Genomic DNA, 14,788 nt, shown 5'->3' on the forward strand with positions numbered 1-14,788 from the left:
TTAAATCCCTCAGGATGAAAATCTCAAAAGTGCACAAAGAGGAATCTATTAGACCAGAATCAGGGGGGGTTGAGTCCCAGTGGGGCTACCATGGGCAGCATATAAAGTAAGCATTGGAAGGTGGTATTTTTTAATCTATGAATTGGTAAAATGATGGGAAAGTCAATTTTATTTGGAGATCAAGAAGGTTCTCCTTTGTGTCTAAAATTCTGTTAATGCTGCAGTTTTTTAGTTTTTTTTTTTAAGTGGAACTATTTCAATGTATTTGTGAGATACATATTACGCAGATCAAAATTATTTAGCTATAGATCATAAAAGGGCTTGGTTGTTTTACTTTTAATTAACTCAAAAGCTTGGTGCATTTGCGTCAGAATTTCCCAGTTGTTCCTTTTTGGAAAAAGGAAGTACACATTCCAAACTGTTCCCAAAGTCGTCTGCTCAGGGTGTTTCTTCTTTTCATAAATCTTACATGACAAGAGCCTGTGGCCTCCCAGAGAGCTCTCTGGGGAGTGAACTCTTCCAGAACTTTTGAAGTCATTGCACAAATACAGTGTTCATGACCCTGTTAGCGGGAATCTTCATCCCATCTCTAATGAACCATCTGCTTCGAGAAGGTGTGTTGAAAAGAAATTAGTGGCAACTATGTCACAAGTAAGTCAGTTTTTCTGCAGCCTCAGAGGTTTTAGGCCTATTGCTCTGCTGCCTTTTCTCCTTTGAAAGGTGTCTTTAACTAAGGAAACTTCAACTAGATAGTGCCTTTTCAGTCCAAAGATGTGCACAGCCACTCACTTCACGGGGATCAGTTACAGTTACTTGACAATGATGTCTTTGTCACTGTGATCAAAACTTTTGAATCATTTTCCTCAGGAACACTGCGTTTGCGTTTCACTCAGGGACTAAGGAGCCACGTTCGTACAACGTCGATAAGTTTGCTTAACGTTGGCCTTGTTTCTTCCCAGACACGGAGACCTGTGATTACGGCTGGCACAAGTTCCAGGGGCAGTGCTACAAGTACTTCGCTCACCGCCGCACATGGGATGCTGCGGAGAGGGAGTGTCGCCTGCAGGGTGCCCACCTCACCAGCATCCTGTCTCACGAGGAACAGATGTTTGTGAATCGTATGTACCGGACATCAGTTGTTTGGAGCCTCACTCATCTCTCCGCTGTCTTAGCTTTCTTTGGATCCCAGTTTAAAGTAGTTTTCTAGGCCTTTGTTCAGTGTATGAGGTCTCTCGCCTGTGAGCTATATAAGATAAACTTTGTTACCGCCTCCACTTTAGGATACCATTAGGTAGGGTACAAGAAGCCATTACTCAGTGACAGGTGTAACTATAGATTGGCTCATAAGCAGTTGCTACTTGATCTTTACCCTCACACAGAGGGTTTTTTCTTCTGGCTCAATATAGTTATGGTCACGTTTAGTTATCATTATCATTCTGTTTTGAATATTTGAATATTGAATAAAGTTGCTTTAAGGGTTATCCTACAAATCAGAGCTGTGACTAGCACCCTAATTGTAACTGCGTCCCGATTCTCCTACAGTGGTCTCCTAATGTTAGAAAGTGAGTTGTCTATCAAGATCACAGAGAGGTGAAGATTGAAAGCGGATGAAATCCGGTACTGGGGCTGTTTCCTAACGTTAATCTTAAGTCATAGCAAAGAGGGGGAAGCAAGTGTGTATCCAGCACAGGGTCAACTACTTTGCTCATGAAACATAGTTTGATGCTCAATTAGTTGTATCCTCTATCCTTTTGTTGTATCCTTCTATTCTTTTGGAATAGTTTTGTTAATTTGTAATCTGGGTAATCTGGGTAGAGCTTATTGAACTATACTGCCTGATATTTTAGCCAGTAACTCATGTTATGGTAAATGTCTTTGAAAGTAATTTTTCAGGACTATTTGGTCTTCGTGTTTATTATTTGGAGAAAAGAGATTTTTTTTCCAAGTGAGGGTAGACTGCAAAATCTGGTGTATTTCAGTGGGCCACTTAATCTTTCCCAATGGCATAGATTAGCAAGAAAAGTAAGTAGATGCCTTCTATTATGAGTGAAGATAGAACATAATTTAATTATGATTGATTCCCAGGGAAATGATTGCCTCTGATATATTAATTTTTCATAGTGTTTGAAAATGTGTTTGTTAATGTAATGCTCATTGGGTGGAAGAAGAATAAAGTAAGAAAGATTTATGAACAGCTAAGTAAAAAAACAGAGAAGAGGATGCATGACTCACTCTGAGAATAGTTTTCTTTGAAAAAATGCTTTGGAACAGAGGTAAAACATCTGTCTTCTGTCACTTAGGTGTGGGCCATGATTACCAGTGGATAGGCCTCAATGACAAGATGTTTGAGCACGACTTCCGTTGGACTGATGGCAGCGCACTGGTAAGATGCTGATGGAGACGAAGCCTCAGGGTCCTCTGCGCTGGTCTGGGTTATGCAGTGAGCAATGAGCTGGGTAGCAGCACTCCTTGAAACAATGACTAAGTGTTCTCAGCTAGCTCCTCTAGCCTTCTTGTCCCTCTCCCCGAGTAGTGGCGTCCTTGAAGAAGAGTAGAGCAAACTCTGTGGAAAGGGACAGCTAGACCATAAAAACTGCTCGACCATGCTTTCAGGTGGTTATCAAAGGAGAAGAATAAATGTAAGAGAGACAAGAGAGTCTTTGACAAGTACCTTTTTCTTCTTACACAATTTCAATGAAATTCCACTATAAAGCGTGGCTCATTTTTATGAAGGAAAAGGGTTCATTTTTTAATATAAGGAAATTTACAGTGTTGTAAATCTCATTCCGTTTCTTTACTGCTGAATAGTCTTTTTTAATTATTACTTATTTCTGTTTCTTCCCATAAGAAATACAACTTGGCAATTCTGGCTATAACTCTGCTTAAACTGCACTAGTTTTTGTTTGTTTTGGTTTTTAGGAAGGGGCTCACTATGTAATCCAGACTGGCCGGCTGCTCAGTATGTAGTATAATAAGTTCTTAAATCTGAATGGACAAGAGAACCTAGTGTTTTAGGGCTAGCGCAGCTGTGATTGGCCACACTGGATGTGCTCGGTGCCACTGTGCATAACGGCCGCTTGAGAATAATTAAACACCTTCTCCCAGGCCTCAGGGCAGATGTGTTCTAGCAAAGCCCCTGGCAGCTGTAGTTTTTGGGCAGTCCCGGGTGTTTCCGAAATTCCATCAGCATGGAGAGCCACTCAGCTGGACAGTAAGTGTAAGTAAGTTCTAAATATGATAACAGGAAAATATTATATGTAATTTTTAAGTTTAAGGTTTAAGTTTTATATATGAATCACTTAAGTGATTAAATTTTACTTACTACCTGCCAGTCATCTGGATTTGTGTTTGGCAAAGCTAAAGGTCATTCTGGAATCAGTGCGGAACTCCTCTCTATTTCTGGAATCTCTGCTCTGTCCAATGATTCCTGTCTGGACTATTAGGGCTCACTACACATCTGGCTCTAGATATCCACTGAGTTCACACATCTGGGCCTGGATAGCCACTGCATTCACACATCAGAGTCTAGATATCCACTGAGAGACTTCAGACATCTGGGTAGAGTCAAGATACCCATAGAGTTCACCTATTAGTTGAGTTCTCTGTCTAGCATCCCCAAACTGTGGTTACGAGGCCTGTACCTGAGTTCAGTACTATGTCCAGAGTCAATCTTTTTTCTGGCTCGTCCCCCTTTTCCGTGGATAAATAGCATAATTTACTATAATTTTTATTTGAGTAACTCCACATAAAGCTCAGCTGGCCCTCTCCCTGTCAGCACCATGTCTGTGAAATTAGCAATATTTGTCATTCAAGATCATAAGGAGGCTTTTGGGGAAAAAATTGTTTTCCTGCAACGGAAATATATTACAGGAAAAACTTTGGGGAGGGAAGATATTTTTGCGTCTTGGTTTCAGGGAGTTTTAGTCATTGTGCAAATGCAGTGTAGTGCAGAATAGTTGATAATGGAAGGGTATTGATGGGTCCTTATACCATGGCAGTCCTGGAAGCAGGCGACTGAATGTAGGGACCAGGCAATAAATAGCCTTCCAAGTCCCACCTGTAAACACCCACTTTGCTAGCTAGGTTCCACTTGCAAGCCTCCTAAACTCCACCCAGAAAATAGCACTGCTGACAAGCAAGTAGTCAAACGATGGGCTGGTGGGGGACATTTCAGAAGCAAGCCAGAACAAAATGAGTTGGAGCAGGCATTCGGTTTTAGCGCCTTCCCTGACTGAATTCTGCTGCAGTAGTACCTGCCCGAGTCTAGCTGCTGCAAAGCTTTCCTTCTCACACCTCAGAGAGACGTGCCATTCCCTGTGAGCTGCTCTTTTTCAAATAGAAACTGGAATGCTCAAGACTCAGTTGGTCAAGTTTACTTGGCAATGCATGTGTCCTGTAGATCTGGGCCACTATCCCCGCTACCTTGTTTTTGATTTCCTGTCCTGTCTAGAATAAACCCTGTATTACTGAGCCCTGTAAGCTAGCTCCATAAGACCAGACTGACCTCTTTCTGGTAACTATACAGAGTATGAAAAAACATCTTAGGGAGTGTACCTTCTCTGCCACATCCATACACCTAGGGGATGTACCTTGTCTGACACATGTACACAGGTGAGCTTTCGGTATCATTATCCTCCTGTTCCACATGAAAGCAAACCAACTCATTTTGTTTGTGTTTGTTGCTTTTGCGTTTATTTATTCACTGTTCTTTGACAATCTCTTCTACGTATCTAAAGCTACAGTGAGTTCTTATCAATCTTACTCTCGCCCTTTCTTTTCTCCCCCTCTCTCCTGCCATCTTCCCTCTTCCCCTCTGACCCCTTTGCCACATCTTTTTTGTCTGATTCTGTGACACACTGAGTTTAACTAGTGTGGCCTGTGTGCCCTTGGGTTTAGAACTATGCACTGGAACTCGATGCGCTCAACATTGGGTACACAGATGAAGACAATGACTGTGTCTTCCCCTGCAGCCAGCTGTATCCAGCTGTTCATCGGGGAGGCCAAGAGCCTGGAGTCCCTCCTGGATGTACGCATGCATGACTATTGACAGGCCCAGTTTTGTGAAGGGCCAGTGTAGGTGACCATGGCAGCCTTGAGATCATATTTGCAATGGCTGTGCTATGCTCAGAAGATAATAGCTTACGACTATTTTCTTAAATTTTCTCTCTAGTTATCTTTCTGCCTCATCTGTGCCCATAAATTTTTCATGTAGGCATAACATCTTATAAAGTTAATCTAATTATCATTTCTACGCTCAAGATTGACTCTAAATACAGTAAGACGGTGAGCATTGCACTTTTTCAAGAGAGAGAAGTATCTACTGGGATGTTGTTAAGGGAAGACAGAATAATGTAACATGATAACCCTAGAACATTAGCTGGAGGCTTAGTCTTAGCAAGTCTCACATATTATTAAAGTCTGAGGACCGAGCCTTTACTAAAATAAATCGTGTAAACAAGCGAGGTTAATCAAAGAAACGACCAAAGTACATCCAGAACAAACTGATACACCCTTGATTTCTTCTTAATCCAGTCTTTGTGTTAGAGAAATAAAAACATGTTAAGGAGTGTTCCCTAACTTTGAACATTTGGGACCAGAAGTGCACAGCTGCCCACCAGCCTGCCTACATTTGACTGATCTCTGGCCCAGTTTTCTTCCTTTGGATCCACCCTTTCCTCTATTCTCCTTCTTTCGGATACAGCCTAGGTGTCTCCTGAACTTCCCCCTAGATCTTTGTGTAGTCCCCTTCTCCTTAACAGGTTCCATATGTGTGCAGGCACTGGCTAAAGTAACTTTCTTTGCTTTGCTGTGTAGCCCAAGGGTTTCCACTTTAACATGTCATTACAGTGGCCAAGTCTTCCTCTGGAAAAACGGTACCCGATTACTCTTGGGGAAAGTGAATTGGCCACATGCAGTTTCAAAGACCTCACTTCTGTATTAGGCTGCTTTCTCTCCTCTTCCGCCATCTCAGATATTTTGTTTAACAGTTATTAGAGTTATTCAGCTTGGGAGGGAAAGCGGTATCAAGAGAAAAAAAAAAAAGAAAGACAAAGAATGCTTCCTATTTACCTGATACTACCTTTTGCTTTTCATGCTATATTTGGTATCCAGGAATAATCAGTATAATCCGGGGGGGGGGGCGTCAGTTAGATCTCAGTGTCAGTGATTTGCTTTATTTAAATAATTAAATTTCCAAGAAGCTGGCAGTATAATCATATCATATTTAACATGAGTGTTCTTTATAGCTAGACTAATTCAGTTCATAGCCTTGTGCTAAGGTAGTAGTTCTGTTTGGCTAAGTCATCAGAATCGCCTGTATTCCTCAGATTCTGATTAATATTTACATTTTATTGGCCTCTATAATAAAATGTTGATAATAGTGATTAAAAAGCCAAATTCTTGTTTATGTTATAGTTGAAGAATCTTTTCATTATTTATTTGGGTATTTGCCCAATAACTTTCATAAAGTATTGTTCTGAATACAATAGTATCCAGCCTTCTCTTGTGATCTATGCTTTCATTGTTATTTTTCTTAACACATTATAGTGTTCACGTTTTTCTTGCAAGTAGTTTTCCACTGCAGATGCTTCTAGGTTAGGGATGCAGGCATGTGTCCACTTCTCCTTTTAGTTCTAGGTCCCCATCTGGTGAAGAACCATGTAGTCCCTGTGTGTACAGTGCACAGTCTCTGAGTTCATATGTGTCCTGATCATGTTTATTTAGAAAGTTTTGTTTTGGAGGGTCGTCCATCCTCTCTGACCCCTATACCCTTTCCATCTCTTCAGTGGGGTACACTGGACCCTGAGTAGAGTGATTTGATGGTGTTTCCCTGTTTAGGGCTGTTGCTATGTTTCTTTGTCTATCCAGTAAGTACTAAAAAAGTTTATTGAGTCATAGGGCTAGAAATGTCATATTTCTAATTCTAACCATCTCGGGTTGCCTTTGATAGCTGTGTTGTAGACTAAAATAGGTTAATTAACAGTATAATTAATTTTAATTGCCATTTTTATTAAAAGTCCACTTAAAGTATTTCTGAGTGATTCCTGAATCTCCCTCCCCATTTTAGTAATTGTGACTTAGCATTGTCAAGCTGGCACAACCAGGAGTTCAGGACCCCTTCTTCTCCAGCCTATTATTAGAAAAAGCCACATTGGTGTGTGTTTGGCCCTACATCTAGAGATCCTTTTCCTTTTCTTCATAAAATAGTCAAACAGTGGATTGTAAGGAAAAGAAAGCTTTGAATTAAATAGAAATAATACAAAAACAGACTATAACTGAGAGAGACATTCTAAAGGACAGAGAAAAGCAGTAAGAATCACAGACAATAAACCCTTGCTCTTTTTTCTGCAGCAATGTGTCACTGCTGTCCTTTCACAGACACCAGAGGCTGTCCTTCATCTCCTGTGTGTCTCGGGCAGCAAAAGAGAGTACTCACTCACTCACTCACTCACTCAAAGGTGTTTGCTGGACTTGTTCATAGATTTCTACCCACAAGAAAGGGTTGGATATGATTTGGCAGAAAATGATTGAAAATAAAGTATATATATATATATATATGTGTGTGTGTGTGTGTATTATGTGCATGTATGGATGTATGTGCCTGTATGTATGCATGTATGTGTGTCTATGTATGTATTGTATACTTTAAAAATAATATATGTTTTTAAAACAATATTTTTGAAAATAACAGGTAGAGAGAATTTTGAGTTTTCACACAAAGACATGATAAATGTTTGAGATGATTACTCTAATGTGATTTTTTTCATGTCGCTTCAGTGTATTGAAACACCACACTGTATGCTAAAACATGTATTACTGTGTGTCAATTAAATATAAAAATATTTTTAAAATTGTGTTCTCCCACCAAAGAGTCTTTAAGTTTGACGTTTTCACCTGGGAAGTCTTAGAAGGCCTTTTAAAAAAGATATTTGTGCATGTTTTATCTGTGATGTGGTTTTAGCTCCCAGCCAAATGCCACATCTTTGTGAGCAAGTCGCACTGTGTGTCAGTATTAATTTAATTATGTTGAACTTCGCAGGCTTCATTATATTAAATTCAAAGCCAAGAAAAGCATATGCCCTTTCTTCAGCCTTTAACATATTACTCATGAGTAGAAGACTGTAGATTTCTTTCTACCAAAGCCCACTACATTGCTAATGAAAATTTTTACTTCTGTTGTGGTTTAATTTGATTTGAATCAACAGATGTTTCTTCTGAACTTACATGCAGCATACTACGAGTCATGCTGTAGCAGCAGAACTTAAAACTCATGCCCATACCCTTTGTTCTTGCTGCTCGGATGTCTAAGGATGGGTTTAAATTGCCTAAGACAATGTTTGCCACCACGGGAAAATCACCTTGTAATTCCCAGTCTGTCCGGCAAGTGAAGAAAACTTAATGAATGCGGGGGTCCGTTTTCCAGCACCACAGGAAACTTTAGAACCACATGCACATGTTTAAATTTAGTTGCTAATTAGTTTAAGGCAGTGCGCAACCATGGAAAAAGCGAAGGGAAAGAGGTTGAATGGGTTTGGCACTTTCTCCAGCCTTTGGTTCCTTAGCATCTCATGACTGACGACTTGTGCAAACAAGCTCGTGCGGGAGCCTACTGGCACCGTGCTTTGCATGGATTAAATGCACATTGCTCCTTGGGGCCCCTGTCTCACAGTGGTCTCACAGTGGGCGGAACTCACATCCCTCTGGAAATGCTGCTGATAATTACTGCTTTGTCAGGCAGTGAGCTCACACTTTTCCCAAGATTAGTGCCTTACTCAAGAGTGGCCAGATTGTCTTTCCCGCGCAGAACTTTGCCAGCTAGGAAAATAATGGGCACATTGCCACTTTAACAGCTATCTGGAGACCCCAAGTTAATTTTCCTTCCCTTCAGCGTGCTCAGTTTGGTAGAGTCCAACTGCAGGCTTCCAGCGCGTAGCGACACCCAAACAAACGCCTCTTTCTCCTCTGAAACAAAGCTGCTCTTTTCTTTTCCAGTTGTGGGTTCAACTAAATGATAACAGAAAAACCATAACCTCTCGCAAAACATAAATAAATCATGACCCAGACCAGCTTGCAGGGATCAAAAGAGGGTATACCTACCTTGCAGGAAAGGCACTTGCCTCCTTCAAGTAGAACAGTTAAATGTGACCCCTGCAGACTACGAACAAATGCCTATTGTGCACCAGCTATCCAGGAGGGAAGGCGTTTGAAAGGGACCAAATGTTTTGATTTTTGTAATAAGTGGTCCCAGAGCCTTTTCCTCAGATAACCATTTGCCCTGTGTTGGGAAAGACTGAAGCTCACTCTAGAGGTTACTTAGTGAAAAGCTAACTACTTAGCAATGCGTGTGCATGTGCAGGACGGTGCGTGACTCTGTGTGTGTGTGTGTGTGTGTGTGTGTGTGTGTATGTGTGTGTGTGCGCACGCGCACATGCTGACTCTAGAGGTTACCTAGCGAAAAACTACTGATCAGTATATGTGTGTGATTGTGCAAGTGTGTGTGTGTGTGTGTGTGTGTGTGTGTGCTATAGGTAGGTACCTATCTTAAAACAGTGTTTTGTATATAGAATTTGCTTGTATTCTTTGGCAACAGTCTGCTTGTCCTTGGTGGCATGGGCTGTATTTGGATTTTGTTTGTAGTTCTCGGAGGTCAGTAGTAGTATAATGACCACTAGTGATAAATGAAGTCTGCCCAGAGAATTCAGCTTGTATTATAGGTATGATATACTCAGAACATAAGTTTTCAGATTCACACACAGTTGTTTCATTTTTGTGCGTTGGTGCTAATTATTTATTGGTCCTGCTTATAAAGATGTTTGGTGGATACACTAGACGTGACTTTACTTCTGATGAAATTTTACTATTGATGTAAGTCAAGTAAATCATCAGATACTATTAATAGGAACATAGAGAAACAAGTTTTTGGAGGTGCATTGGCAGAAAGTTCTTATGACAGACAATATCAGTCAATAACAGAACAGGCTGAGATTAGAAGTTACTGTTTAGCTAAGCTTTGTCTTGTTCTGAAGTCTTTCTCAAGATTGGCAGGACATGCCACAGGTAAAACCTTACGTTTTTTCTCCATTTGGAGTTAATAATTGTGATTCTATAATGCTGACAAAAAGTTATGACCACAATGAGCGGTCTATGTCACCACCTAGTGGTCATATTGTGCTTTGTGTTTCAAAATGAACACCACTAGAGCAAGGAGGAATGTTTAGGTCTCTATAGCCTTGATGTGTATTGCCTATAGCTAAATGCAAAATGAGATAATTTTAAAGTTCAACAGGAAGCTACCAGTTAGTCATATGCTTGATAAAGTCCTGGTAGATAAGGCTAACATTAGCTCTGCTCTTCCCTGAACTTTCACTCCAAACATAGTGATAAAAATCAATAGAATAGCGTCCTTGGTTTCTTTTCTAGAGAGGTAACCTGAGAGGACTTCTGTGGTTTAGTATGAAACCTTTTTTTTCCCCTGTGAATTCATTTATTTTTGTTTGGAGCAAAAGGATAAGTGGAGAGCAATGAATGGATTTATCAAGGAAAATAAATCCAAATTATAGTTGGAAGTTTAGTAAATTTCCCTTTTCAAATCATGCCTGGAAAGCTGTCACGATTGCTTCTATTAACATGTTGTGGATGATATTTAAATGTTCTTAGCACCATGAAAATAGTTCTAAAAGAAAGTCTTTAATTATGTTAGGAAATCCAAAGGATGGTGAATTTTCAAGTATAAAATACAGTGGCATCTAAGCTTAGGACTTATAATAAGTATTTGAGTGGATGCAGAGGCACATATAGTAGGATCCTTGCAGTCACAGAGTGAGGGTTTAAAGTGCCAGTGATAGCTGAGATACCCCACAGCACAGATTTCATCTGGCCCTGATGGGCAGCCAGCGTTTACCAAGTGTTCCATTCGCTTTCTGCACAATAGACAGCCCCAATTTCCTGTCTCGCAGGGAATCTTTCTCTCTACTGTTCTGGTCATCCTGAGTCTTCTCTCTAGTACATTTCAGCACAAATTCATCTGCTACACAAGTCTGTATGCATAAGGACATCCTCGAATTCTTCCACACACCCTCTAGGTGCCGATAATTATTACTAGGGCTATATGGATAGACCCTTGTGCATGCGTGTGTGTGTGTGAGTATGTGATTGTGTGTGTGTATGAAACAAAAGTACACCTCAAAGCTGTGGCTCACATGCAGATGAAACTTAATAAAATAATAATAATAACAATAATAATAATAATACATTATTTAGTGTCTATGACAACTGTTTCCTTTTCTTTTTCACATTGTACTAACTAGGAACCAGCAGAAGAAAAGACTCCCACAGTCTCTAAGGAGAGATTCATTAAGAAAATCAGTGTTCATTGATTTTCTCTGTGGTTATTTGACCAAATTAAATAAGGTCAAGTGAAAAGAATCAGAAGGGGAACTAGCTACTGCTCAAATTCTTTTTTAATGATTTATGTATTCTTCTCTCATTTATTACATCCACACCGCAGATACCCCCTCTGCTTCTCTGATCCCTCTCTCCCATAGATCCACTCCTTCTCCAGTTCCCTTCAGAAAAGAGAAGGTCTCCCAGGAATACCCACCCAACATGGCATACCATGTTGCAATAAGACTAGGCACATCCCCTCATCAAGGCTGGATAAGGCAACCCAGTAGGAGGAATAGGGTCCCTGAAGTAGGCAAGAGAGTCAGAGTCACCCCTACTCACACTGTTAGGAAGTAGGTTTGTATTTCCATGTAAAGAGTCACAGGACTTAAAAACCATATAACGTTCACCTAAACAAACAAGAGTAATTCATTTGAAATCTGAGCCAACTGTTAAGCCTTGGGAGATTGTGGAAACATGGCTGGTGTTCTCACAAGAACACCAAGCTACACAACCATAACATACATGCAGAGGACCTAGCTTAGACCCAGGCAGACTGCCTGATTGTCATCGTGGTCTTTGTGAGCTTTGTGTAATGGTTGACTGTGAGTTCTATCAGTGTCTGGATGAAGAAAAGGGCTAGGCTCAGGTATCCGAGGAGTTTAGCAAAATATCCTTAAGGAATCATTTCCTTGATCTTCCTTCCTTCCTTCCTTCCTTCCTTCCTTCCTTCCTTCCTTCCTTCCTTCCTTCCTTCCTTCCTTTCTTTCTTTCTTTCTTTCTTTCTTTCTTTCTTTCTTTCTTTCTTTCTTTCTTGCCAGCTGTGTTTGGTTCTCTCCTAGGTCTCTGGACTGTCCAGCCTCTGCTTCCTGGCCCTCTAGGCAGTGTGGGTTCCCTCTCCTGGGAATGGGCCTCAAATTACTGAAAAGTTTTTAGATTTTTGTCTGTTTATTTGTTTTTAAGTTTCATTTATTTTATGTATGCGTGCTCTATCTGTATGTACACCTTTATTCCAGAAGAGGGCATCAGATCCCTCTAGCTATAGATGGTTGTGAGCCATCATGTGGTTGCTGACAATTGAACTCAGGACCTTTGGAAGAGCAACCAGTGCTCTTAACCTCTAGCCATCTCTCCAGCCCAAAAGGTCTCAGTTTTAAGATGATGATAAAAGAGATTTAAACAAGGTGTTTTTAAAAGTCTTCTTTCAGATTTATCTTTATGTGTATTAATGTTTTTTCTATGTATATGTATGTGCAACATCTGCATGCCTAGTGCCTGCAGAGTCCAGAAGAGAATGACAGAAGATGGTTTTTGATCCCCTAGCTTACCATGTGGGTGCTGGGAACCAAACCTGGGTCATCTACAACAAGTGCCCTTAAACACTGAGCCATCTCTCTAGTTCCTTACTAGACATTTTAGTATTCTATGAATTCCTTTACCTTGTGTCCTAAGGGTTTTGATCTTTTTAAAACAGAATTTTAGACTACTTATTGCCACATTATTAATGCTTTGAGAATTTTATACAGTGTTTAGATCATATTCACCCCCACTCTTCTCCTCAGTTTTCTTAAAAGTATTATTATATCCTTTTGGTAGTTTCATACATGGAGGTAGTGTATTTAGATCAGATCCATTCTACCTCTAACTCTTCCCAGACACTACCTCTTTCTCCTCTTCCTCTTTCTACTCCATCTTCTTCTACTTCTTCTTTCAAGATTTCTTTCAAAAATCCCAGTACAGACAAAAACAAAAACAAAAGAAAAGCCCAAATTGTATTTTGGTGTGGTGCATGGGGAAAAGAGTGAATTCATTTATGTTTAAGAAATTTTCTTACAACTGTCTGTGGTCCTTGCTACCCGGACGTTCACACTCCTCAGATTTTAAATGGTCTTTATTTGTGTCAATTAAAGACTAATCCAAATGTCAATCACCGCAACAGCAGCTAAAGCCTGAAAACCTTCTTTTCTTTTTTCCAATGAAAGCGGTATTAAAGCTGAACCCAAGCCTACTCCCCCCACTCGTTTTAAGGACTGGAGGAAACACCTTGATTTCTAAGTCTTACATAGAGATAGAAAAAAAAAAAAAAGAAAACACATCACCTACTCTGTATGAATGGGAATTTTGAATTGCTAGGCTCCATATAATCAGAGATTCTCCTGGCAGTACATTACTGAAAACTTCCCAAAGCCGACTCCACTTCAGGTGAGAGAAAGTAGCTGCACCCATTCGAGGGAAATCCCTTTCAGTTGCTTTGCAATCTGTAATCTGGTTAGGATGCTGCCAGCCTGAGGGGTCACGTGGGCTTCAGAGAACCTGCAGGATGATTTTAATAAGAAAGACTATTTGTAACAAATAACTAAGCGTTTATGATTTGGTAGCCTTAGCGGATTAACTTCAGTCTGCTCTGAGTTTTCCTTAAGATTGGTTTGAAACAGCTTTCCTGAATATGGAGACAAGTTCTGTATAATAGAACCATACTTATTAGCAGTTGGAGTTTATCCAGGGGTTTTTCAGCCATTTTATTATTTTGGCAGGTGATACATTTGAATTCGGTTGGAGGGGTAACTGAAAAGTGACTGAACTTAATTTAATTGCAATGCTTGTCATTTGAGAACTTGTTTTGCAGGTATGGAGAGCTAGCTATTATAACTCCCAGAGTAATTTTGTCATATGATACAAAGCATTAAGCAATTTCATAGTGGGTCAAATAATTATCTTTTAATAAAACAGAAGAAAATTTACATCTGAGTTGGCATTCCTCTACTTCAGTCCTTTGAGTTTTAGGTCGCAGTTTTTCCTTGCCATCAGAGAAGAATGAAAGAGCAAAATAATTTTAGCATTCTCTCTCAAGGGAACGTGAGTTCAAGGTTTGCGGTGAGAAACCCAAGTCTCAGAGGCATAACCATGTAGACGTATGGCCAGCACTTATTCTTGTCAAACATTTTGAAGAGAATTTTCTCATACCAGTGGACTGAGTCAGGTCAGTTCACAAGACATCATCCAAGACTACAAATCAAGTCTGAAGCTGGTCTGGAATACCTAGAAAGCTTATTTAAAAACAGAACAGCCAGGCAGTGGTGGTGCACGCCTTTAATCCCAGCATTTGTGAGGCAGAGGCAGGCAGATCTCTATGAGTTCGAGGTCAATCTGGCCTACAAGGGTTAGTTCCAGGACAGGCTTTAAAGCTACAGAGAAACCCTGTCTTGAAAAAAAGAAAACAAAAAACAAAAAACAAAAAAACAAGCAAACGCCAACACCTAAGATGCTTGTTCATAACTCATAGTGAAGGAAAGGATTTCAAGGGGTGGACTTTTCTTTATTTGTTTGAAGAATACTTATTTTGTTGCTAGAGATAGTGAAGATGAGAGTTTGCATTATTGTAATTGGATTGATTTACTCAGGAGCG

At 40.1% G+C, this 14,788-nt stretch overlaps 1 protein-coding gene across 3 annotated transcripts in view; it reads left to right on the forward strand.

Moving 5' to 3' along the window:
• Positions 1 to 14,788, forward strand: part of Vcan (versican) — a 98,342-nt gene that overhangs the window by 70,918 nt on the left and 12,636 nt on the right. For all 3 annotated transcript variants that reach the window (XM_050119851.1, XM_050119852.1, XM_050119853.1), the window contains 2 exons: positions 960 to 1,118; positions 2,301 to 2,383. In XM_050119851.1, coding sequence (XP_049975808.1) covers positions 960 to 1,118; positions 2,301 to 2,383 — 242 coding nt within the window. The remainder of the gene's footprint in view (positions 1 to 959; positions 1,119 to 2,300; positions 2,384 to 14,788) is intronic.

Source organism: Alexandromys fortis, unplaced genomic scaffold (genome assembly GCF_014885135.2).
Source record: "Alexandromys fortis isolate MF-2015 unplaced genomic scaffold, M_Fortis_MF-2015_v1.1 scaffold_132, whole genome shotgun sequence".
NCBI classification, from domain to species: Eukaryota; Metazoa; Chordata; class Mammalia; order Rodentia; family Cricetidae; genus Alexandromys; species Alexandromys fortis.